This window comes from Heterodontus francisci, chromosome 36 (genome assembly GCF_036365525.1).
Source record: "Heterodontus francisci isolate sHetFra1 chromosome 36, sHetFra1.hap1, whole genome shotgun sequence".
NCBI lineage: Eukaryota > Metazoa > Chordata > Chondrichthyes > Heterodontiformes > Heterodontidae > Heterodontus > Heterodontus francisci.
Genome location: NC_090406.1, coordinates 47,981,081 through 48,008,300, shown reverse-complemented (window position 1 = coordinate 48,008,300; position 27,220 = coordinate 47,981,081). Strand labels below are relative to the sequence as shown.

At 42.5% G+C, this 27,220-nt stretch overlaps 1 protein-coding gene across 2 annotated transcripts in view; it reads left to right on the top strand.

Annotated features, from left to right (window-relative positions):
• cherp (calcium homeostasis endoplasmic reticulum protein) overlaps positions 1–26,651 on the top strand; it is an 81,211-nt gene extending 54,560 nt beyond the window's left edge. For both annotated transcript variants that reach the window (XM_068016643.1, XM_068016642.1), the window contains exons 13-19: positions 1,824–1,910; positions 6,737–6,826; positions 8,789–8,941; positions 10,824–10,937; positions 16,627–16,721; positions 18,683–18,868; positions 26,002–26,651. In XM_068016643.1, coding sequence (XP_067872744.1) covers positions 1,824–1,910; positions 6,737–6,826; positions 8,789–8,941; positions 10,824–10,937; positions 16,627–16,721; positions 18,683–18,868; positions 26,002–26,039 — 763 coding nt within the window. In that variant the 3' untranslated portion in view covers positions 26,040–26,651. The remainder of the gene's footprint in view (positions 1–1,823; positions 1,911–6,736; positions 6,827–8,788; positions 8,942–10,823; positions 10,938–16,626; positions 16,722–18,682; positions 18,869–26,001) is intronic.
• The last annotated feature ends 569 nt before the right edge of the window (positions 26,652–27,220 follow it).

Genomic DNA, 27,220 nt, shown 5'->3' with positions numbered 1-27,220 from the left:
TTCAATCTCCCTTTTAAAATTTAGTAATAACATTAGCAGTCTGCAGTATTCTCTATCCACACCAAGTTTTTGTGTGTTTTTTTTATATATATGTGTGTGTGTATTGGTGTCTTTGCTATCTTTTTTCCATGTTTCTTTTAATATGCACAGATATAACCCAATCAGGATTTTTACCCTCACTACATTTAGTTAGTTTTTCAATTATCTCCCCCTTTTTCTAACATAAATTTCTTTATATCTTTTTAATGTCCTCTTCTAATTCCATTACCAGGAGCTCATTCAGATTCTACCTGTGATTTTACTCTGCTCCCTAAGTGACTTGCAAAAAAAATTCCATGTAATAGCCTCAGGAAAAGCTAGGATTCCCAGTCTCTTTTTACAATATCATATAAATTCAAGCACAGAAGCAGCCCATTTTGCCAGTGCCAGCCCCACAGTGTACCCTTATCCCATATCTCTGGTTTCTATTCCACTATGCTTTAGTGTTTTCCTCTTCAGATGTCTATCTAATTAGCTTTTAAATGGTATGAATGACTTCAATAACCACTTCTGACAATATGTTTCATACTCTGATAACCTAACCCTCATTACCTGATGAAATACTTTTTCACTATTTACCCATAAGCCGTTCAAAAACTTTAAACATCCCTCCTAGATCTTTCAGCTCGTGTACACAGCCCTAGTTTTCAAGTTTCTCATCGTGACTTTATCCTGTCATCTTTACATTCTAGTAAATCTACATTGTGGCTTCTCCATTAGCTCCAATATGTCTTCTATAATGGAGTTTTGAGAATTGCACACAATGCTACAGTACGGCCTAGTTGATGTCTGTACAGATTCATTATCACCTTACTGCTTTTGTATTCAGTGTCTCTCTGGATAATACTTAAAATCTCACTTTCCCTGTTTGACTTTTGCCACCTGCAGTCAGCTTATAAGGATCTGTTTATCTGTAAAAGGGAATTGGATATATACTTGAAACCAAAAAAATTGCAGCTCTTTGGGAAAGAACAGGGAAGTGGGACTAATTGTATAACTCGTTCACAGAGCCACCATAGACATGATGGGCCGAATGGTTGCCTGCTTAGTTTAGTTTAGTTTAGTTTAGAGATACAGCACTGAAACAGGCCCTTCGGCCCACCGAGTCTGTGCTGACCATCAACCACCCATTTATACTAATGCTACACTAATTCCATATTCCTACCACATCCCCACCTGTCCCTATATTTCCCTACCACCTACCTATACTAGGGGCAATTTATAATGGCCAATTAACCTATCAACCAGCAAGTCTTTTGGCATGTGGGAGGAAACCGGAGCACCCGGAGGAAACCCACGCAGACACAGGGAGAACTTGCAAACTCCACACAGGCAGTACCCAGAATTGAACCCGGGTCCTGGAGCTATGAGGCTGCAGTGCTAACCACTGCTCCACTGTGCCGCCCTGTGCTGTATAATTCTATGATCCTGTGCTGTATAATTCTATGATCCATGTATCAACAACTTCTCGATCTCTGTTTTTTCCATTCTACTGAGAATTTTTTTTTACCATCAATGGCATATTTCCATTCTCTTCCCCAAAATATCCAACTTCATATTTATCCACATTAAACTGCGTTTGCCACATATCAGCCTACTCCCTGTTCTGTGCATATCCTTCTGCAGTCATCCCACAGTTTGCTGTGTTTGTCCCTCTGTGCCTGATTATTTATGTACGAGGAGAACAAGAAAAAAATCTGTGCTGTTGGTTTCTGGATTGGATATCATGACAATGGTTCACTTGGACTTATTTCAAGTCATTAAATTCTGATTTCCTTGTGCAGTGAAGGCTGGGAGCAGAATGGACTGTATGAATTCTTCAGAGCCAAAATGCGAGCCCGGAGGAAAAAGGGGCAAGACAAGAGGAACAGGTAAGTGTTTATTCGCAAGGGAGAGAAATGGAACTGGAAATTGGATTAAAACCTATCAGAAATTGCAAAATCAGAACTTGTTTAATATTTTGTTTTGTTTTTCTGGTGGTCTCATTTTGCCAGCTACAAATGATGCCAGTTGTTTGGCGGTTAATGGGCAGGAACATAGGAATAGGCGTAGGCCATTCAGCCTCTTAAGACATTCAATCAAATCATAGCTGATCTGCATCTCAAATCCATTTACTGGCTGTTGCTCCATATCCCTAGTTACCCTTACCTAACAAAAGTATTGCAATCTCAGTCTTTAAAGCTCCACTTGACCCCCAGCATTCACAGCCTTTTCGGGGGATAATTCCAGATTTATACTATCTTTTGTGTGAAAAATCTTCTTAATTTCCCTCCTGAATGACCTAGTTCTAAACTTAAGTTTATGCCTCCTTGTTCTCGATTAACCCACCAGAGGAAATAGTTTCTCTGTATCTATGCTATCCCTTTTATCTTTTTCAACTTCTCAATTAGATCACATCTCAATCTTCTGAACTCAAGGGAATGCAAACCAAATTGTCCTCAAGCTTAACCCTTTATGTCCTGTCATTCTGATAAATCTGCACTGTACATTCTTGCCTGAGGGTCGGTGCCAAAAATTGAATGTAATACTTCAGATGGGGTCTAGCCAAGGCTCCATACAACTGATGCGTAACTTCACTTTGTATTCCAGGCCCCCTTCAAATAAAGTCCGATGTTTCATTGGGGTTTTATTGATTACTTTTTCTACCTGCGCACTAGTTTTTTTAGTAATCTGAGCACATGGATACCAAGGTCTCTTGGCTGCTTCACAGTTCCTAGTCTCTAACCATTAAGAAAATATTCTGATCTTTGTGTCTTGGGTCCAAAGTGGATGACCTCACACTTACTCACATTGAACTCTGTCTGCCATGATTTTTCCCACTCACTTAACCTGACTATATCCTTTTATAACAACTGCACCCATCTGTACAAGTTACTGTACCTCTTGATGGTCATCTGCAGATTTGAATGTGCAACTCTCTCTCACTTCGTCCAAGTCATTGATTCCTCAACATAGGGTGTGAAGCTGAGGTCCTCTTATAGATCCCTGAGAACACCAGTTTTCATATCTTGCCAGAGTATGTTCCCTTTGTCCGTACTCTTGGTCTACATCCCACCTAACCAATGACCAACCCACGTCACAATTCCAGGCAATTTCATTTGTTCTAATAATCTCTTGTGTGAAAATTTATCAAATGCCTTCGGGAAGTCCATATATCATCCATAGACACTTCCATTTACACGGTTAATGATCTCCTCAAGAAATTCAACTCGATTAGTCAGATATTACTTTATAAATCCATACCGACTAGTTTGAACAGCTGATAGCTGTCCACTTGTTCAGCCACTCTATCCCTGATAGATTCCAGCAACTTCACCATAACTGATGTTAAACTGATCAGTTTAGTTAATTGATTTTTCTCTCCCTCCCTCCTTAAATAATGGAATGAATTTTGAGTCATAGTCATTAGGGCACAGAAGGAGGCAATTTGGCCCATCGAGTCCATGCTGGCTGTCTGTAGAGCAATCCCATTCCCCACTTGATCCCTGTAGACCTGCAAGTTTATTTCCCTCAAGTGCCCATCCAATTTCCTTTTGAAATGATTAAATGTCCCTGCTTTCCTCATGGGCAGTAAGTTCCAGGTCATTTAAAAAAAAGTTCTTCCTCACATTCCCCCGTATCTCTTGCCCAAAACCTTAAATCTGTGTCCCCTAGTCCTTGTACCATCAACTAATGGGAACAGCTTTTCTTTGTCTACCTTATCTAAACCTGTCATAATCTTGTACACCTCTATCAAATCTCCCCTCATCTCCTTTGCTCCAAGGAGAACAAACCCAGCTTCTCCAACCTGACCTTGTAGCAACATTCTCCCATCCCTGGAACCATTCTGGTAAATCTCCTCTGCACCCTCTCAAGGACCCTCACATCTTTCCTAAAGTGTGGTGATCAGAACTGGGTGCAATACTCTAGTTGTGGCCTAACCAGAGTTTTATAAAGGTTCAGCATAACCTCCCTGCTTTTGTACTCAGTACCTCTATTTGTGAAGCGCAGGGTCCCATATGCTTTGCCAACTGCTCTTTCAGTATGTCCTAACGCCTTCAAGGATCTATTCACATGGACCTCAAGGTCCCTCTGTCCCTGTACACTCTTTAGAAATGTGCCATCAAGTCTATATTGCTTCTCGCTATCCCTTTTTCAAAAATGCATCACCTTGCACTTGTCTGCCCATTCTGTTATCCTATCAAGATCCCTTTGCAGTCGATTTTATATCCCCCTCAATGTTTGCCACACGTCCAAGTTTGGTATCATCGGCAAATATTGAAATTTTACTCTGTATTCCAATTACTAAGTCATTTATGTATATCAAAAAAGCAATGGTCTTAGTACTGAAACTTTGGGAACAGCACTGTCTACCATCCTCCACTCTGAAAAACAGCATTTTCCACGGCTCGCTGTTATCTGTTATTAAACCAATTTTTCATCCAACTGACACCTAGTCCATGAGCCTCAATTTTGTTAACCAGCCTTTTATGTGGTACTTTGTCAAACACTTTCTTAAAATCCATATAGAAAACATCCATTGCTTTCCTTCCATCAGCCTTCTCTGTTACCCCATCAAAAAATTCAGTTAGATTAGTCAAGCATGATCTGCCTTTTACTAAGCTGTTCTGGTGCTCATTAATTAACTTAAACCTCTCCAAGTTATTGTTGATTTTGATTCCCCCAATTATTGTTTCTAAAACCTTACCCACCACTGATATTAAATTTGCAATTTTCTAATTCAAAGACACAATTCCTGAATCTAGTGAGCATTTGGAAAATTATGACTAATATATCTGCAATTTATTATTATGAAGGGCGTCTTCCTTTCGGTACTTAGTTGTTCTAAGCACTGAGAGTCATCTTCTGAACAGCAGCCAGTGATTTTACTGGGGGAAAACTGCAGGTGTGAAGCTTTTGTTCCTAGGTACGAAGGAAGTGAATAAGGCTGTCATTACAGAGAATCATTTAACCTGGGAAGAAATAGTATTGTCATCCCAAGATTGTATCGATCTACCACTGCAGGTTTTCAGGCTTCTGTAACTAATTGGACTGTTTACCCAGTTAATGCCAACAATACTCACTACTGGGAGGCGAAAGGACACTGTTCATAATTCCTTATAATGCTTGATCTTCTAAATGGTTCTGACTGTCCTTGACTGCAAAATCTCTGAAATATCTGAAATTTTGGTTTTCCAAAAAAAAGTTCCAGTTGTGGTTCCAGAGGAAAGCTTGTGTTAGAAAGATGCCTACTTTTTTGTATATTGCTGAAAATAGAGACATTTTGTTGAAGCTTTTCATCCAGCACTCATCAGGACAATTTGCAAGAATACCAGTTGGTGACTGACAATTAACTGTCAAGTTTTGTTTGCTTGATGTACATAAGTGACTGGTAGTCATCATAAACTGGTGCATTCTCCATGGCAATACCTCTACCAATCAGAATCTACTTGCCAACCAATCAGCACTCTCTTCTCATACAGTGTAAATTTGTTGTTTCCCTTACATTGGTATTCTTGTGGATTGTTCTGCTGAGTGCAAGACAAAAAGCTTTGACAAAATGTCTCTATTTTCAGCAATACTCAAGTTCTGTACCAGCAAATGACTATTTTTAGTATGTTACGACTGAGGTGGGAGGAGTGCATTGTCCTTTCTAGTTCCACTTCTCCACAGGTCACAACATATATTTGAATATTTACCCAGTTACCGATATGGTCAATCATAGACTCTACTCTTTATCCCAATAAAATACACCAACCAGGTTCCTTTAATAAACAAAATTATCAGTTTATTATAAAACAAGACATAACCAGTAACGAAGCAAAGTATTAACATACAGAGTGAAATATGAAAGTTCCCTTTTACCTTAGCCCCACACACACTCACACCCACCGGTTAACTGGAAAAAGAGATTTTCTCTTTCGAGCTCTGTTACCAAAAAAAAAATACTTTGACCAAATACTTGCTAATTCTTGAAGAAAAAAGAGAAGATATGGAAAGATGCCAGTTGTCCCTTTTTTTTGTTTGGCGTCCCAAATATGCGTAGATGGCTGTAACTGGGATCTTTCTAGAACAGATCTTTTCAGACGACGTTGAAGATCAGTTTGGCAGGCTTTCCAGAAAACATGCGGCAACAGAGGTTTTTGGCAGTCCTTTCAGGAGGAATGCAGCATCAATTTCTCTATTTCTTACACTCGCTTCAAAGAGATGGAAAAGCTGGCAGGCTTCGCAAAGAGATGGAAGAAGGTGCTGATGGTGACCGCTCTCTTGGCTGGTGTTCTCCAGCTGCCTTCAAAACAGTTCACACCCCAACACCCTGTCCAAAACGAAACCAAAAACATTATCTCAAGAGTCAACTCCTGACCCCTATAAATCTTGACCTGCCACTTCTCCGTAAACATCTCCCCTAGGTCAAAAGGCCCCTACTGGGTATTTATCTGAACACTGATGTCTTCCAATCGGGTTGTTTACAAACCAAGTCCAAAAGACCTTCCGTTGACCTCTTTCCAATGACCTCAGTGATAAAAACATCAGTGGAATCCTTTTCAGTTTTCCCAAATAAAACAATGTCCTTAATTCCAAAATATGAGTCCTCAAAAAAGCCATAAAAATATAGAAGCACTGTCATAACAATGTGAAATATATAGTTGTGTGTGTGTATGAGAGATATATTGACAATATAACCTGTAATCTGATTTCCCCAACAATCTTGATATAGGGGTCCGAGCACAGCTACACCTGGAACTTTGAAACCAGGAGCCCGTTCAGAACCCCATGAGGCCAGTAGTGGAGCCAAAGTGGAGAAACGGTTAGTGCTGACATGATACTCTGTTCTGGTGCCTTCTGTATATTTTGCAGGTTTGGATGGGAGATTTAGGACCGAGGGCATTAACCAGAGGGGTTGAGAAACTTTGGAATGCACCACTAGAGCTAATGATTAAAGCAGAGACAATGTCAGCATTTAAGAATAAATTAGGCAAGTGGTTTAAGGAAGTAGATTAAAAGGTAAGGGAAAAGGGCAGGAATATTGGATTAGGGCCATTGCTTATTGTGGAGGTTAACGTCAACAATGGCTGATTGGGTCGAGCAATCTGTTCTTTTGCTGTAATTCCATGATAAACTACAGTATCTATTAAATGAACCAGCGACATCTAGTTGCCAAACATCCAACCATGCTGTTTCAGTCTTTGTTTTTATTTTTCCATAATTTTTCCTGTTCTTCCAACAACGTTGATTCCTTGGCTGAGACCATTGTTCCATAGGTGCCTTGTGCCCTCAGTACCTCACCCAATAGGCTTTCATATGAGGATTGGCCTATGTGTTGTCGGCAGGCTCTTTGACCACAGGGTACTTCATACCAAGTCCTTGCCAATGTTCATACTCCAACTTCAAGCAGGGGTCAACAGAAAGCAATCAGGAGTAGGGATCCCTAGCTGTTACCTATCTCCCTAACCTTTTTGTCAGTTATAATGTCCTTGTCTCTGGAATCAGCTGACTCCATACAGACTGTAGATGGAACCAGAGATCTTCCTGGTCTGTGTGGCTTAATCATTCTCTACTTCAACCAGAAAATAATTAGTGAATGCTCTAGTTTTGAGGTGTCTTTGGTGATTTGTCTGATTAGAATGCCAGCTGTCCATTGGACACTTGGGTGCACTTATGTGCCTATTTTTGGAACATTTTGCAAACACAAAATCTGGCCACTCAAATAAAGTGCATGTACATAGATTGAGGGAGCTCTGTGTATGCACTTCTGGTGGATATCTCTTCAGAATTATGCCTTTGAGGAACCCCTGGAGTAAGAAAGAAATTGGCCAGAAATGTATCATGCGTACCTAAGTATATGTTTTGTAAGAAATGCTACCGTCAGACACCAGGTCTCTGCTGAGCTCCAAATTCAACTGCTGTGGATTCTGTATGCCTCAGTAAAGTGTGTGTTATGCCATTTACAGGTCTGCTCGGGTCTGCAAATGAAACCCTACCCGAGCCCCACAGAACCACATCCGACCCAGCCCGAGTCCTTTGGCTTTTTCCCGCGCCCGACCCAACCACCGGAATATAATCAACTTTATTAAAGAGGTTCTGCTCTACCTTGGATGAAATTGCTCACTGCAGACTAGTGCGGAGTCCAAATGCACGTTTCCCACCTTGACGTCCTGGCTGTCACTGTGTCCGACCCGAGCCTGAATGCAGGACCCGGAAGAGTGACCCGACCTGAACCTGACACGTGTCATTGGGCCCAGTCGGGTTTGGGTCAAGTAGCCATGCTGTAATGCCATTTGAGCAACTCATTGGAGTACTGTGCAGAACTGGAGATTTCTGTGTCTCAGTAGAAGTTTATTCTTAGTATTTGGGTGACACTCGCAAGGTCACCTTTATTGCGTATCTCTAGTTGCCCTGCGAAGGTGGTGGTCGGGGCCTTCACCTTGAACCATTGGAGTCTTTGTTGTGGGGCTTCTGCGATGGTATTAGGTTAGGGAACTCCAGGATATTGACTCAGTGACTATGAAAGAATGATGATGTATATCTGAGTCAGGATGTGGTGATGGTGTTTGCAATACAGAAATGTAAATGCAGTGCCTGACATGCAATGATTGAATTGCAAAACACTCACCTTTGTAGTACTGTTGATTGCAGTTTTACTGTCTCACTGTCTTGCTGGGTGAGGAATTGTAGTTTAGAGAATTGTGTGGAGAAAATTAATATTTCTATAGAACAAAATTGAAGATGTATCTTGATCCAGACACTGACTTGGGCCATTTTTCCACAGTGGGCGATCAAAATCCCGCAGCCGGTCACGGAGCAGGCGTTCTTCCTCTGGCTCGAGCTCAAGATCTTCACGATCCTCCCGCTCTTATTCCAGATCAAGGTCACAGTCTCGATCCCGTTCACGTTCTCGTTCATATTCTGGCTCCCGTTCCAGGTAAGAGCAAAGAAGCTACTTTCTAACCTGCCTGCCTGCTCCCTGTTCTGATATCTTTGAGGTGTTAAGACCCTGTTACTAGTGTGTAATGAAAAACTCCACACATGACAACCAAGAATCTTTCTTGGCATATTCTCATAGCCAGTGGGTTACTATAGAAGTGCAGTTGCCTTTGTTACAGTGGGGGTGATTAATGCCCCAAAGCCCAGGGATGTAAATGAGGCCTAGCAAGCTTCTCATGGCATGGCATAGCTAGTGGAAGATGTTAGTAAGTTTTTGAGGTCTCTTTTCCCCCCACCCCACCCACCCACCATTTTTTTTTCAATGTCTTTGTCATATTCTAACTTATATTTTAAGAGGCTAACTCTGCAGGAAGCTGTATCTCAGAAATGTTTTCTTGCTGCAATGTAGTTGAGTAGTAATATTTTGATCGAATGTAATTGGAGAGAAAAGTTTTGTGTAGTTATGAATGTCAAAAATAGAAAATGACAAACTGGAAAGCAATTAAACAGACAAGTACATTCTCCCCAGGACAGATGCAGGGAATGGTATATAGACACTATCATTCTAGGGACAGGATATAAAGTTGTCTTTGTGTCATTTCACATGTAGCTTATTTTTTTGAAACCATTTTCCCTTTTACTGGTTTATTTTTTCTTTTGCCACTTTTCACTTCTAACTTTTAAGGATGTGTTTGCTGATAACGCAACCACTGGATGGCACATCACTGGCACATGCACGAATGCAGTATCATCGACTGAGACATCATTGTGATGTCTCAGGCAACTGTCAGTAATAAAGATGGCGCTGCTCAATTTGACACACAAAGCGAATTAAACCCAAACCTTCAATGGCCGCAATCGCTTCAATCGCCACATTCAGTTCCCTGTTTCATCCCGTGTCTGTCTGCTCACCACTCCTTTCTCTCCAGCTATTCCCTCTCCCTGTTCGCTACCCCACTCACCAGCCATGTTCTCCCCCCCCACCCCCACCCCCGTTTGACTTCTTGCACGGATTAATACTGGCAAGTGTTCAAATGCACCAATGCCATAGGCAATTGCTGTGCGTTGTCAGGAGACACAGTGAACTTTTAAAGTCTATGATAAACTTAAAGTACTTCAAATTATAACAGCATGAAGGCATGATTAGACCCTCTGACAAATTAGTGCTCTCTTCACCAAGGCCAGCATTTCCACTTCAGGCTTTACAAATCATCTTTGAATTGCAACCATTCAACTAACTAAGGTTTTCCATATTTACACTTAATTGAAGATGTGAAATGAAAAGTGAAACTCTTTGTACTGCTCTATTTATACTGTGTCTAGAATCTGACTACAGCTCACTCTCATCTGTCTTTGTGCTGAGTAAAGAACGTAACTATGATGTAGGATTTTCTGTGGCTTCTCCCAACAATACCCATCAGTTATGCATTCAAACCCAATGTATTCATCTATCGTCCCACCCAGAAGCACAGGATTTCTCATTGGTGAAGTGTTTGTGCCTCGGTATTTTCTCCTTTCTGATTAACTATTTTCTTTTTTGTTATTCACCAATTATCTTGGTCTAAACTTTTCTCCCAAGTTACATTCTACCCACACAGAGTTCTGCCAGATCACATTGCATAGCTGCCATCATCAGCCTGCGCCTCCTTGAGGTGACTGGGGATCTGCTTGCTCATAACAAAAAATGAGACATTGTTTTTCTGAGGTGAGACTACCCTAGCTGACAGATTTGAGGGTCAGGCAGTCCTAAGATTAGAACTCATGACCACCAGGATATGTTAGAGGAGTCTTAATTAAGACATTGCTGCATGCCACCACAAGCTATTGAAATTTAAAACTTAAAAAGTGCTGCATATCATCTTCCTAATATTGTCTTTCAGTCGCAGCAGGTCAAGGTCATCTCGGAGCAGGTCTCGCTCACGGTCTCGCTCACGGTCACGATCATTTTCACCAGGAAAGAGGCGGGTATCAAGGTCACGTAGCCAGACTCCACCGTAAGTGCATGCTATTGGCATATGTTGTCTTTTACAAGATTTCACTGTGTTAGAGGATAAACGATGGAAAACAGTGACAATATGCAGAACAGTCCATGGGTGATCAGTAGTGAATGAGCGATGAATGTCTTGCTCACAAATGAGTTTAAATCCATATTCCAATTCTCCCCACTCTGCGCACATGCTTTGCGTAATACCAAAAGCAGAGGTGCAAAAATACAATGGTTAACTTTTTCACCTCACTCATATCGTGTGATGTCAAAAGTTTGAACCATGACTTTAGCTTCTCAAGAAAGTAAACCAGTTATAAAAATATAAATTAGAAGTGCTGGAAATACACAGCAGGTCTGACAGCGTTTTGAGAGAGAAGCAGAGTTAATGTTTCAGATCTGTGACCTTTCATCAGAACTGGCAAAGATTTGAAATGTAATAGGCTTTGAGCAGTGAAAAGGGAGGGGGAAGAAGAACAAAAGGGAAGGTGTGTGATATGGCACAGGGCAGGAGAGATTAAATGACAAAAATGTCATGGAACAAAAGGCAAAGAAGTGCTAAATGCCACAGTAAAAGACAAAACATTTGTCCAGAAAGAGAGTTAATGGCAGAATATTGAACAGCTCTGTCTTAAAGCAAAACATGAAAAAGTTTGAGAACAGAAAATGCTGGAAATACTCAGCAGGTCTGGCAGCATCTGCAGAGAGAGAAACAGAGCCAACGCCTCAGGTTTGTGACCTTCCATCAGACCAGAGTTCTGATGAAAGGTCAAAAACCTGAAACGTTAACTATTTAAAGTAAGCCAGTTATTGTTTAAAATATTGGAAGATGGTCTATTTGTAGTGTGTTAATGAAGGGAGAGTTTGGTAGATACTGCGCTGCAGCAGAAGGGATACTGCATTCTAAAGGTGCCTTTCATGGCCTCAGGGCAAAGCACTTCACAGGCAATGTGTGGTCACTGTTGTAATGGAGGAAACTGACATGTACCAGTAGACCTGGCACCATATTGTTGCTTCTGTTTACTGTACAGAAAGGGCTTTTGTGTTTGTCTTATTCTTGGAACCTGTCATAGCCGCTAAGCGCATTGCACTGTTGAACTACAAGAAAGCCCCCAGCGAGTTAACATCCGCAGCACTTAAAGCAGCCAGACGCACTGCACAAAGAACAGCCAGGCACTGCGCAAATGACTACTGGCAACACCTATGCAGTCATATTCAGCTGGCCTCAGACACTGGAAACATCAGAGGAATGTATGATGGCATTAAGAGAGCTCTTGGGCCAACCATCAAGAAGATCGCCCCCCTCAAATCTAAATCGGGGGACATAATCACTGACCAACGCAAACAAATGGACCACTGGGTTGAGCACTACCTAGAACTGTACTCCAGGGAGAATGTTGTCACTGAGACTGCCCTCAATGCAGCCCATCCTCTACCAGTCATGGATGAGCTGGACATACAGCCAACCAAATCGGAACTCAGTGATGCCATTGATTCTCTAGCCAGCGGAAAAGCCCCTGGGAAGGACAGTATTACCCCTGAAATAATCAAGAGTGCCAAGCCTGCTATACTCTCAGCACTACATGAACTGCTATGCCTGTGCTGGGACGAGGGAGCAGTACCACAGGACATGCGCGATGCCAATATCATCACACTCTATAAAAACAAAGGTGACCGCGGTGACTGCAACAACTACCGTGGAATCTCCCTGCTCAGCATAGTGGGGAAAGTCTTTGCTCGAGTCGCTCTAAACAGGCTCCAGAAGCTGGTTGAGCGTGTCTACCCTGAGGCACAGTGTGGCTTTCGAGCAGAGAGATCCACCATTGACATGCTGTTCTCCCTTCGTCAGATACAGGAGAAATGCTGTGAACAACAGATGCCCCTCTACATTGCTTTCATTGATCTTACCAAAGCCTTTGACCTCGTCAGCAGACGTGGTCTCTTCAGAGTACTAGAAAAGATCGGATGCCCACCAAAGCTACTAAGTATCATCACCTCATTCCATGACAATATGAAAGGCACAATTCAACATGGTGGCTCCTCATCAGAGCCCTTTCCTATCCTGAGTGGTGTGAAACAGGGCTGTGTTCTCGCACCCACACTTTTTGGAATTTTCTTCTCCCTGCTGCTTTCACATGCGTTCAAATCCTCTGAAGAAGGAATTTTCCTCCACACAAGATCGGGGGCAGGTTGTTCAACCTTGCCCGTCTAAGCGCGAAGTCCAAAGTACAGAAAGTCCTCATCAGGGAACCCCTCTTTGCTGACGATGCTGCTTTAACATCTCACACTAAAGAGTGCCTGCATAGTCTCATCGACAGGTTTGCGGCTGCCTGCAATGAATTTGGTCTAACCATCAGCCTCAAGAAAACGAACATCATGGGGCAGGACGTCAGAAATGCTCCATTCATCAATATTGGCGACCACGCTCTGGAAGTGGTTCAAGAGTTCACCTACCTAGGCTCAACTATCACCAGTAACCTGTCTCTCGATGCTGAATTAAACAAGCGCATGGGTAAGGCTTCCACTGCTATGTCCAGACTGGCCAAGAGAGTGTGGGAAAATGGCGCACTGACACGGAACACAAAAGTCCGAGTGTATCAAGCCTGTGTCCTCAGTACCTTGCTCTATGGCAGCGAGGCCTGGACAACGTATGTCAGCCAAGAGCGACGTCTCAATTCATTCCATCTTCGCTGCCTCCAGAGAATACTTGGCATCAGATGGCAGGACCGTATCTCCAACACAGAAGTCCTCGAGGTGGCCAACATCCCCAGCTTATACATGCTACTGACTCAGCGGCGCTTGAGATGGCTTGGCCATGTGAGCCGCATGGAAGATGGCAGGATCCCCAAAGAGACATTGTACAGTGAGCTCGCCACTGGCATCAGACCCACCGGCCGTCCATGTCTCCGCTTTAAAGACGTCTGCAAACGCCACATGAAATCCTGTGATATTGATCGCAAGTCGTGGGAGTCAGTTGCCAGCGTTCGCCAGAGCTGGCGGGCAGCCATAAAGGCGGGGCTAAAGTGTGGCGAGTCGAAGAGACTTAGTAGTTGGCAGGAAAAAAGACAGGCGCAAGGGGAGAGCCAACTGTGTAACAGCCCGGACAAACAAATTTTTCTGCAGCACCTGTGGAAGAGCCTGTCACTCTAGAATTGGTCTTTATAGCCACTCCAGGCGCTGCTCCACACACCACTGACCACCTCCAGGCGCTTACCCATTGTCTCTCGAGATAAGGAGGCCAAAGATGAGGAAGGAAATTCTTTCAAAGACTCTACTCAGCACCAAAATTGGGTAGGAGTGGGTGTTAAATTTATCCTACTGATAATTGTAGTGAAAAGATCAGGGTTGTTTTAATGCTGGCTTTGTCAGTAAATTTTAACCTTTGGAATTGCAATTTCTTTTCCTTTATCAAAGGATTATTTCAAGTTAAATGTTATCTTGGTCCTGTTCGCCAGCACTTGCATCTTCAGAAATGTTCAGTATCTCAGCTGAATGAGAGTTGGAAAACAAGGAAGCTGGAAGTTTTCAGTGCTGAAGCTGAAATTTTGCCCCAGTATTGTCATCATACCTTATAGCAGATTCTCTTTATTTTGCTGCAGATAAAGGTTCTTTCTGATTTCATGTCCGGATTGTTTTAAAAGGGTAACCCAAGTCAACTGTGGAACTGGGAGTTGAGAAATCACTTTGTATGAGGAAGCTGAACCTGATTTTGTTCAAGGGAGAGTTTAGAATGTGTTGAAATTTGGAGGAGAAGCCACAGTTAGTGGTATGTACCTTAGAAGCCCCTGTGGAGCAGTTTGAGAAAGGAGAGATCAGGATTAGGACCAGTATTCAGATGGAAGCATCTTTCCCCTAGCCTCTTACAAACACATTTACCAACTTTCCGCAAAAACAAATAACCAGCTGGTTTTAGAAGAGGGACAGGGAGAGTATTCCGGGAATAATGTTCGAGGAAGGAAAGAAATATAATGGAAGGAAGTTCTGGGTCTATGATTTGATTGAAGTGAATCTGTGGTGATCAGGATCTTCTGAAAGGAATTTAGGGATTACTGAGATGCCTTAAGAAGAGGAATGGCTTTGTACCCAGCAAGAGAGAGATCATTTAGTCAGTCTTCAGTCTGCCTCCAGGTCTCTGTGGGACGAGAAGAAAAGGAGGGGGGGGGAGAAAGAGATACACAGAGAAAGCTAGTGTACGAGTCAAAAAGGAAAACTGAAAGAATATGAGAGTTGCAGGAGAAGAGAAAAAGAAGGAAAAGGTGGCAACAGAAATGATAAAAGTGTCTGACCCATGCAGATAGAGACAGAAAGAGTGAAAGGCAAACAGCCATAGAAAGGGAGACTAGCAGAGAGACAGTTACAGGAAGAAACATGTTTTCCTTTCGTCTCAAGTATTTAGGAGATCAAGCAGTATTTGTAAAATAAATTCATGCTGCCCATTTCAGAGCTTATTGAGAGATTAAGACACTTGCACACCTCTCTTTCTGCCTGAAATGTTTGGTTTGCTGCTGGCGCTTCCTGAGATGTATGTAGCAGGGTGAGTGACAACGTTGAGCTTTAGCTAACTCCTAGTGGAGCTGTCCAGACAAAAAGCTGACTTCTGCAATAATCTTTGTGGCATAAAGGAGTGTTGAGCTTCACTCCCATAATTCACTTGATCATAATGTGTTAAAGATGGGTGATTGCTGACTATACCTGCAGGACTTTGTGAACCAAATTGTACACCTCTGGTCACATCCATTAGCCTGAGTGGGCTTGTGCTCTGTAGTCCTGTTGTGCCCAGGTAGTTAGTTCTATTTTGGTACATCTGCCTCTTAACATGTTTTTTTTATATTCATCCCGTTCCATAACTATATACCAGTCATCAGCCACCAGGCACACATTCTCAAAGAAAACTCCTCTCTTGTGTTCCCATGCATCTGAGATGTTTCAAAGCCTTTCCCTTTGTTCACTTCACTAATGGCAGGTCTAATGTAGAGTGAAACACTTGCCTTTTGATGTGACTGTTTAAGAGCAAAATGCTATTTTGTTCATCATTAATAACCTTTAATGTGTTATTTGGCTTTTATTCACTCTTCACTCTTCACTAGTTGCTGCTACTCTTTGTTTGAAGAGGTAAGATCACTCTGAGCAAAGCTCAGCACAAATGAGTTGTGCATTGACACTTGCTTCCAAAACTCCACAACTCTAATAACATCCACCTTTTCACCATGATTGATGAATATAGGATTGTCAGATCCCAGATCATTCCAGCAACTAGTTTTTTACTGTTTAGTTTAGAGATACAGCACTGAAACAAGCCCTTCGGCCCACCGAGTCTGTGCCGACCATCAACCACCCATTTATACTAATTCTACACTAATTCCATATTCCTACCACATCCCCACCTGTCCCTATATTTTCCCTACCACCTACCTATACTAGGGGCAATTTCTAATGGCCAATTTACCTATCAACCTTCAAGTCTTTGGCATGTGGGAGGAAACCGGAGCACCCGGAGGAAACCCATGCAGACACAGGGAGAACTTGCAAACTCCACACAGGCAGTACCCGGAATTGAACCCGGGTCGCTGGAGCTGTGTGTTCTTTCACAAGAATGAAAGGCCCTTAATTTCCTTGTAAGTTGTTCCACTTGCCGCACAAGGGTTCCCTGGGGTACCCTCTGCATTGGGATTAATTGATTGATATCTGTTCTTTTATAGTTCCACAACAGGACTTGGAGGCGGTCCTGTCACACTCACTCCTGACCAGAGACTAGGGGAAGAAAACAAAGGACATCAGCTGTTGATGAAGATGGGTATGGTTGATTGATTCTGCTTTTAGTTATGATTTTCACAGCAATTCCATTTAAGGAACTCAATGTCTCATTATTATCTCGAAACCGTAAGGGTGGCTGGGATTATCTTTTTCTGAAATCATTAGTTTGTCAGGGCAATGTTACCAAAGCAAAATGCAGGTCTTGCATTGTATTCAGTGAGGGGCTTGTAATGTTACAGGTAAGATTGGATTTCAAGTTGCTATTTAGTGGATGCACAAGACCTGAAGCATTGGTAACGTCCCAGGGTGCAAACTTTTTGTCTTCATTGCCCAAATAGGTGCAGCTGAAAGGGCCATATATTATTATAACAATACTAACACCAAGGAGGTAGACAGAAAACAGGGAATTATCAACCTGACATCAGTAGTGGGAAAAATGCTAGAGTCCATTATAAAAGGTGTAATAGCAGAGCACTTGGAAAACAATGACAGGATCGGACAAAGTCAACATGGATTTACGAAACGGAAATCATGCTTGACAAATCTACTGGAATTTTTTGAGGATGTAACTAGTAGAATAGATAAGGGAGAACCAGTGGATGTGGTGTATTTGGACTTTCGGAAGGCTTTCGATAAGGTCCCACATAAGAGATTAGCGTGCAAAGTTAAAGCACATGGGATTGGGGGTATGGATAGAGAACTGGTTAGCAGACAGGAAACAAAGAGTAGGAATAAACAAGTCTTTTTCTGAGTGGCAGCCAGTGACTAGTGGGGTACCGCAGGGATCAGTGCTAGGACACCAGCTATACACAATACATATTAATGATATAGATGAGGGAATTAAATGTAATATATCCAAGTTTGCAGATGACACAAAGTTGGGTGGGAGTGTGAGCTGTGAGGAAGATGCAGAGAAGCTCCAGTGTGATTTGGACAGATTGGGCAAATACCTGGCAGATGCAGTATAATGTGAATAAATGTGAGGTTATCCACTTTGGTGGCAAAAACAGAAAGGCAGATTATTATCTGAATGGTGATAGATTGGGAAAGGGGGAGGTGCAGTGAGACCTGGGTGTCCTTGTGCACCAGTCGCTGAAAGTAAGCATGCAGGTGCAGCAGGCAGTTAAGAAGGCAAATGGTATGTTGGCCTTCATAGCGAGAGGATTCAAGTACAGGAGCAAGGATGTCTTGCTGCAATTATACAAGGCCTTGGTGAGACCACATCTGGAGTATTGGGTGGAGTTTTGGTCTCCTTATCTGAGGAAGGAAGTTCTTGCTATTTAGGGAGTGCAGCAAAGGTTCACCAGACTTGATTCCTGGGATGGCAGGACTGACGTCTGAAGAGAGATTGGGTCGATTAGGCTTGTATTCGCTAGAGTTTAGAAGGATGAGAAGGGATCTCATAGAAACCTACAAAATTTTAACAGGACTGGACAGACTAGATGCAGGAAGGATGTTCCCAATGGCGGGGGAGTCCAGGACCAGGGGTCACAGTCTAAGGATAAGGGGTAAGCTATTTAGGACTGAGATGAGGAGGGATTTCTTCACCCAGAGAGTGGTGAACCTGTGGAATTCTCTACCTCAGAAGCAATTGAGGTCAAATCATTAAATATATTCAAGAAAGAGTTAGATATAGTTCTTAGGGCTAAAGGACTCGAGGGATACGGGGAGAAAGCGGTAACAGGGTACTGAGTTTGGATGATCAGCCATGATCATATTGAATGGCAGTGCAGGCTCGAAGGACCGAATGGCCTACTCCTCCTATTTTTCTATGTTTCTATGTTAATTAGAGACCTAAAACCACTCCTTCGAGCTAATTTAGAGATTTAACCAGGAAAATGTAAATGGTCAAATGCAGCTGAGTAAGAAATATAAGCAATTATGTAAACTTAAGTCACCAGAGCTTTGGATACTGGTAACCAGGGTTCATGTGCCACTGTTTGGACACCCAAGCGCTATATATTTGGTAGAAAATCATTGGGTTGTGTTGGTATGTTCCAGGCTGGAGCGGGTCAGGAGGACTTGGGGCAAAGGAGCAGGGTATTCAGGACCCAATCAAAGGAGGAGAGATCCGTGATAAGTGGGACCAGTATAAAGGAGTGGGGGTCCCACTCGACGATCCCTATGAGAATTATCGAAGAAATAAGAGCTATTCCTTCATAGCTCGCATGAAAGCAAGAGATGAAAGTAAGTTGCATGAATTAATCCAGTCCATGTATGTGACGCTGAGATGGCACTTGTGCTGTTTTGTAACTTGAGTGGCATTGCCTCTTTGTGTGCTTCCACATCCGGATCTGACCATTGACAGTGACAGATTGCAAATGCATTGAAGTAAGTGGAGCTTGGAGTCCTCCTTAAACTGGGCACACAGCGAGGGTGATTTTTTAAAAAATAAAAGCACAATAGCAACTGCCTGTGCTGTGGAAACACTCAGTCCCCCGTGTACACTGGAATACCAACTGCCTGTGCTGTGGAAACACTCAGTCCCCCGTGTACACTGGAATACCAACCGCCTGTGCTGTGGAAACACTCAGTCCCAATTTACACTGGAATGTCAGCCTTGTTGAATGGCGGAGCAAGCTGGAGTGGCCTAACTCCTGCTCCTAATTCGTATGTTCGTATAACCGCCTGTGCCGTTGCTACGACCGAGGTGGGAGGAGCGCACTGTCTTTCTCTAGTTCCACTTCTCCACTGGTCACAACATATATTTAAATGTTTACCCAGTTACCGATATGGCCAGTTATATACCCTTTTTATTTCACAATAAAATCCACAACCAGTTTTCTTTAATAAACAACAAACTTAGCAATTTATTATAAAACAAAACATATTCAGTCAAGATGCAAAGCATTAACACAGATTGAAATATAAAAGTTCCCTTCTAACTTAGCCCAACACACACACAGACACACACTGGTTAAATAAAGAGGTTTAAGAGATCGCTTTAAAAAATTACTTTGGCCAAATACTTGTTAATTCTTGAAGGAAAAGGAGAAAATATGGAATGATATCAGTTATCCCTTTATTCTGGCGCCCAAATATGCATAGACAGTTGTCACTGGGATCTTTTTGGAGCAGTTCTCTTCAGGCGACATTGAGGATTAGTCTGGCAGGCTTTCCAGGAGAAATGCGGCATCAGAGATTTCAGCTATCACACACTGGATTCTCAGGGTTTCTCACAGAGGTGGAGAAAGGATGTGCTGGGTGCTTCTCTCAGCAGGGTGCAAACTCAACTGACTCAAAATGATATTCAAAACGGAACTAACTCTTGACCACCATAAATCTTGACATATCACTTCTCTATAAACAACTCCCCTAGTCACCAAGGCTCTTATTGTTTTGTTAGCTGAAGACATGTGACTTCCAGTAAGTTGTCTTTTTAAACAAAGTACCAAAGTCCTTCCAGTGACCTTTTTTTAAAAAGAAACAAAGTCCAGCATCTATATAATCTCTTCAGTCCTCCAAAGGAATCTAGTTCCACAATTTTAAAACATGAGTCCTCACAAAAATATTAAAAAATGGAAGCACTTTCATAACATTGTGGAAACATTTAGTCCCCACTGTACACTGGAATACCAACCGCCTGTGCTGTGGAAACAGTCTCCCATCATGTGTCTATCTTGATCTAGCCATTACGCAGATCTCTACCCATTTGTTTTACATGACATAATCATCAAAATTATTACAAATATCATTATATATTGTTTGGTAAACAACATTCAAAACCTACTTGTGCCGACATACTTCCATACATCAAAAAGTAATTATCTGAATTTAAAAGATCCTCCTCTACTCTATTATTTTCTATAGTGTGGTAACTTTTTATTTCAATTTGGGGTTTTAATCTTGACTTTAGAATTTCCAGTTTAATGTACTTCAGTGCTTTAGTTTCAATAACTCTGGTATCAGTGTGCTTCACCGTATCCTGGTGATGTCATTAAGCTTATGGCAGAAGGTCAGTGCCTCATGGAGCATGCATCAGAGCCCTGAGTGAAAGTTTTAAATTCCTGGTAATACAATGTATGGTTTTACACTCCTGTGCAACATTAATCATGTTACTGTTGCCCATGTGACTGACCATGTCTGGAATGTGTTCTTCAGTGCATGCGTTCCACACTGGCTACTTCACAGACAACGTGTCCTGTCTGCACATCCAGTCCCAAGATCATACAGTTCTAGATGCCCATTCCTGCCCTTCTATACTATCTATCCAAACATCAGGGGTTTTTGATTAGAATCTCTCCTTCAATGATCCCAATGTTTCAGGTAGTGACAGGCTACAAATGCATTCTTCTCATTGGTCAGTATAGGCAAGGACAACCTTCTAGAGAAGCTGAACAATTAACTATCAAATCTCAAAAGCCTGCAGCATTTTCGTGAAATAATTTTGGTAGAACCAAAAGCTTTCCTCCCTTATTAAATTCAGTTTCAGCTGACTGACATGGAAGCTTTTTCTTCCACTATTCATAGAATCATAGAAAGTTTAAGGCTCAGAAAGAGGCCACTTGGCCCATCGTGTCTGTGCAGGCCGAAAAATGATCCACCTATTCTAATCCCACTTTCCAGCATTTGGTTCATAGCCCTGCAGATTACGGCACTTGAGGTGCATATCCAGACTCCTTTTGAATGAGTTGAGGGTCTCTGCCTCAACTACCCTTTCAGGCAGTGAGTTCCAGACCCCCGCCACCCTCTGGGTGAAAAAGGTTTTCCTCATCGCCTCTGTAATTTTTCTACCAATCACTTTAAATCTATGCCCCCTCATCACTGACCTCTCTGCTAAGGTGAATAGGCCCTTCACTATCACTGTATCCAGGCCCCTCAAAATTTTGTACAATCAGATCTCCCTTCAACCTTCTCTGTTCCAAGGAGAACAACTCCAGCCTATCCGTTCTTTCCTCATAACTGCATTTTTCCAGTCCTGGCAACATCCTCATAAATCTCCTCTGTACCCTCTTTAGTGCAATTAGAACATAGAACATTACAGCGCAGTACAGGCCCTTCGGCCCTCGATGTTGCGCCGACCTGTGAAACCATCTGACCTACACTATTCCATTTTCATCCATATGTCTATCCAATGACCACTTAAATGCCCTTAAAGTTGGCGAGTCTACTACTGTTGCAGGCAGGGCGTTCCACGCCCCTACTACTCTCTGAGTAAAGAAACTACCTCTGACATCTGTCCTATATCTATCACCCCTCAACTTAAAGCTATGTCCCCTCGTGTTTGCCATCACCATCCGAGGAAAAAGACTCTCACTATCCACCCTATCTAACCCTCTGATTATCTTATATGTCTCTATTAAGTCACCTCTCCTCCTCCTTCTCTCCAACGATAACAACCTCAAGTCCCTCAGCCTTTCCTCGTAAGACCTTCCCTCCATACCAGGCAACATCCTAGTAAATCTCCTCTGCACCCTTTCCAAAGCTTCCACATCCTTCCTATAATGCGGTGACCAGAACTGCACGCAATACTCCAGTGCGGCCGCACCAGAGTTTTGTACAGCTGCAGCATGACCTCGTGGCTCCGAAACTCGATCCCCCTACTAATAAAAGCTAACACACCATATGCCTTCTTAACAGCCCTATTAACCTGGGTAGCAACTTTCAGGGATTTATGTACCTGGACACCAAGATCTCTCTGCTCATCTACACTACCAAGAATCTTCCCATTAGCCCAGTACTCTGCATTCCTGTTACTCCTTCCAAAGTGAATCACCTCACACTTTTCCGTATTAAACTCCATTTGCCATCTCTCAGCCCAGCTCTGCAGCCTGTCTATGTCCCTCTGTACCCTACAACATCCTTCGGCACTATCCACAACTCCACCGACCTTAGTGTCATCCGCAAATTTACTAACCCACCCTTCTACACCCTCATCCAGGTCATTTATAAAAATGACAAACAGCAGTGGCCCCAAAACAGATCTTTGCGGTACACCACTAGTAACTAAACTCCAGGATGAACATTTGCCATCAACCACCACCCTCTGTCTTCTTTCAGCTAGCCAATTTCTGATCCAAAGCACTAAATCACCTTCAATCCCATACTTCCATATTTTCTGCAATAGCCTACCGTGGGGAACCTTATCAAACGCCTTACTGAAATCCATATACACCACATCCACGGCTTTACCCTCATCCACCTGTTTGGTCACCTTCTCAAAAAACTCAATAAGGTTCGTGAGGCACGACCTACCCTTCACAAAACCGTGCTGACTATCTCTAATGAACTTATTATTTTCAAGATGATTATAAATCCTATCTCTTATAACCTTTTCCAACATTTTACCCACAACCGAAGTAAGGCTCACAGGTCTATAATTAGCAGGGCTGTCTCTACTCCCCTTCTTGAACAAGGGGACAACATTTGCTATCCTCCAGTCTTCTGGCACTATTCCTGTCGACAATGACGACATAAAGATCAAGGTCAAAGGCTCTGCAATCTCCTCCCTGGCTTCCCAGAGAATCCTAGGATAAATCCCATCTGGCCCAGGGGACTTATCTATTTTCACACTTTCCAAAATTGCTAACACCTCCTCCTTGTGAACCTCAATCCCATCTAGCCTAGTTGTCTGTATCTCAGTATTTTCCTCGACAACATTTTCTTTCTCTACTGTAAATACTGACACAAAATATTCATTTAACGCTTCCCCTATCTCCCCTGATTCCACACACAACTTCCCACTACTATCCTTGATTGGCCCTAATCTAACTCTAGTCATTCTTTTATTCCTGATATACCTATAGAAAGCCTTAGGGTTTTCCTTGATCCTATCCGCCAATGACTTCTCGTGTCCTCTCCTCGCTCTTCTTAGCTCTCCCTTTAGATCCTTCCTGGCTAGCTTGTAACTCTCAAGCGCCCTAACTGAGCCTTCACGTCTCATCCTAACATAAGCCTTCTTCTTCCTCTTGACAAGCGCTTCAACTTCTTTAGTAAACCATGGCTCCCTCGCTCGACAACTTCCTCCCTGCCTCACAGGTACATACTTATCAAGGACACGCAGTAGCTGCTCCATGAATAAGCTCCACATTTCGATTGTGCCCATCCCCTGCAGTTTCCTTCCCCATCCTACGCATCCTAAATCTTGCCTAATCGCATCATAATTTCCTTTCCCCCAGCTATAATTTTTGCCTTGCGGTATATACCTGTCCCTGCCCATCGCTAAGGTAAACCTAACTGAATTGTGATCACTATCACCAAAGTGCTCACCTACATCTAAATCTAACACCTGGCCGGGTTCATTACTCAGTACCAAATCCAATGTGGCATCGCCCCTGGTTGGCCTGTCTACATACTGTGTCAGAAAACCCTCCTGCACACACTGGACAAAAACTGACCCATCTAAAGTACTCGAACTATAGTATTTCCAGTCAATATTTGGAAAGTTAAAGTCCCCCATAACAACTACCCTGTTACTCTCGCTCCTGTTGAGAATCATCTTCGCTATCCTTTCCTCTACATCTCTGGAACTATTCGGAGGTCTATAGAAAACTCCCAACAGGGTGACCTCTCTTCTCCTGTTTCTAACCTCGGCCCATACTACGTCAGTAGACGAGTCCTCAAACGTCCTTTCTGCCGCCGTAATACTCTCCTTGATTAACAATGCCACACCCCCGCCCCCCCCTCTTTTACCATCTTCTCTGTTCTTACTGAAACATCTAAATCCCGGAACCTGCAACATCCATTCCTGTCCCTGCTCTACCCATGTCTCCGAAATGGCCACAACATCGAGATCCCAGGTACCAACCCATGCTGCAAGCTCACCCACCTTATTCCGGATGCTCCTGGCGTTGAAGTAGACACACTTTAAACCAAGTTCTTGCTTGCCAGTGCCCTCTTGCGTCCTTGTAACCTTATCCCTGACCTCACTACTCTCAACATCCTGTACACTGGAACTACAATTTAGGTTCCCATCCCCCTGCTGAATTAGTTTAAACCCCCCCGAAGAGCACTAGCATTAATGGTGATGGTTGATGGTGGTTTTTTTCAGGTTTACACTTGCTGCTGTTCAATATTCAGTGTATTAACAGCTAATCTGTACTAATGCATTGTCTTTCAACACACCATTAACATATTGTTTGCCTTTGCTCCGTGACCTTTTGGTCAGCTATGTGGCCTGGTCCAATCTAGACCTCCTTTGTTATCTCTTGCCCCACCCCCACCTCACTTGCTTATAACCTGTGACTTTTCTAATATTTGTCAGTTCCGATGAAGGGTCACTGACCCGAAACGTTAACTCTGCTTCTCTTTCCACAGATGCTGCCAGACCTGCTGAGTGGTTCCAGCATTTCTTGTTCTTATTTCAGATTTCCAGCATCCGCAGTATTTTGTTTTTATTATATCATACTGCCATGTGTCTATCTGTGCCCGCAGCTTATCTGCTTTATTTGCTATACTCAACCCTGTTCCAACCTTACTTCATATAGTGTTGATCAGGAACCACCAAAAGTAAAGTTTTTTTTTAATATAAAATTTGTCCATTCCTTGTTCTTAAATGTGAACCCTTAAGGTAAATCTTTATCCCTCCCAAGTGCTTGAACAACAGCTCGAAGCAATGCATCCTGTTATTGTAAACAAGTGATGCCTCGACACAGTGGCGCAGTGGTTAGCACCGCAGCCTCACAGCTCCAGGGACCCGGGTTCGATTCCGGGTACTGCCTGTGTGGAGTTTGCAAGTTCTCCCTGTGACTGCGTGGGTTTTCTCCGGGTGCTCCGGTTTCCTCCCACAAGCCAAAAGACTTGCAGGTTGATAGGTAAATTGGCCATTATAAATTGTCACTATATAGGTAGGTGGTAGGGAAATATAGGGACAGGTGGGGATGTTTGGTAGGAATATGGGATTAGTGTAGGATTAGTATAAATGGGTGGTTGATGTTCGGCACAGACTCGGTGGGCCGAAGGGCCTGTTTCAGTGCTGTATCTCTAATCTAATCTAATCAGTGATTTTACAGCAGAGACAAGAAGTATTTGCAGTTGCTTTTGAATGTAACTCCCTTGGCTCCACCTTCCTCTATTTACTGATGTGTTAAATTAGTGCTTTAGTAATTATTTCAGGGAAATTCATTGCTAATTGTTATGTTACTGAACAGAACCATTACATGTTTAGTAAAACTAACCTGAGGTTGATTGCCAAATTCAGGAAAATGAAAATATTTGAAATGCCGTTTTCAAATAGTACAATGCCTTAGATGACAGCAGTAAACATTTATCATATTCCCACGTAGGATTAATTACATTCATTGTTGCCAGTTGATAGAATATTTATTTTGCTGAGCTTTTTCTTTTACAATCTGCTTTTTAACTTTTTTCTGTTCTTTCAGTGAAGAAAGAGATACAGGAGCAGCCACCCCCAGAGTGAAGCATGCATGAGAAGATGGAGCTGCGTTTGCTCTGCTTCAGATGGTGACGTCACTCCCATAACCCAATAAGGACTTAGACACCCAAGCTACTCACTGCTGGACTGATCGATCACGGGGGGGCCTCATACCTGAGTATTTCAGGGCTGGAACACAAGCAGAGGATTAAATCCTCAATGAATCTTCATGTAGATCTGAACATACTATAATAATCTCATTTTCACTTGGGGTACCTGCTTATACAATGATGTGTTTTTCCCAGTGTATCTTTTTTTTTAAGTGAAGCAGTGCAAAGTTGTCGGCATCAATGATAGGATGAGAATTTTTATACTGACAAATTGTAAATGTTTGTGTTGGCCTAAAATTGGACATTTTGACTGCCTTCTCTGTTGTGTACTAAGGAAGGACTCTGAAGCCTTGAAGTATTTTCACTTGCCCTTTTGTGTTTGGTTACAGAGAAGTGTGTCTGGATTGTTAACACTCTCTTGTTTGATCAGTCACTAGACTAGACCTAATGTAATGACTTTTGTGAACCATTTTAACCTGTTCATCTGAACTGCAGGAGTAAAGTTTCTCGATCAGTAATTCCTTCTTAATTAAACGCATTCTGTTTATTTTGCAGACCTTCATTTTGGTCACTAAGTTTCCTGCTCGATGATGAGAAACATTCCTCTCACTCCAGGAAATAAATCACATGCACCGCTTATATAAAGACAACAATAACTTGAATTTATATAGCACCTTTGCCATAATAAAATGTCCCAAGGTGCTTTACAGGAATGTTAACAATGAGCCACATGAGATATTATCGCAGGTGACCAAAACTTGGCCAAGGAAGTAACTTTTAAGGAGGAGGGAGAGTTGAAAATATGAAGAGGTTTAGAGAAGGAATTGCAGAACCTAAATCATTGCTCCGGTTCCCGTACTACCCCAACACTGGTTTGAGTAGGTTCCTCATGTGGTATGCCCATTTTTCTATTTATTGTGTTGCTTCCATTCATGAACTCGTAGAACAAGTGGATTACACCACCAGCAAGCACTTGTTGCATGACTTGCCTGGAGTTAGCAGTGTTAGTACAGCCAATGGTGGGGGCAGAGAACTCAGTCTTCATCATCAAACTGCCAATAAGAAATCACGGTCGATTAAATGACTTTTAATAATCTGCAATAACTGTTGTATTTT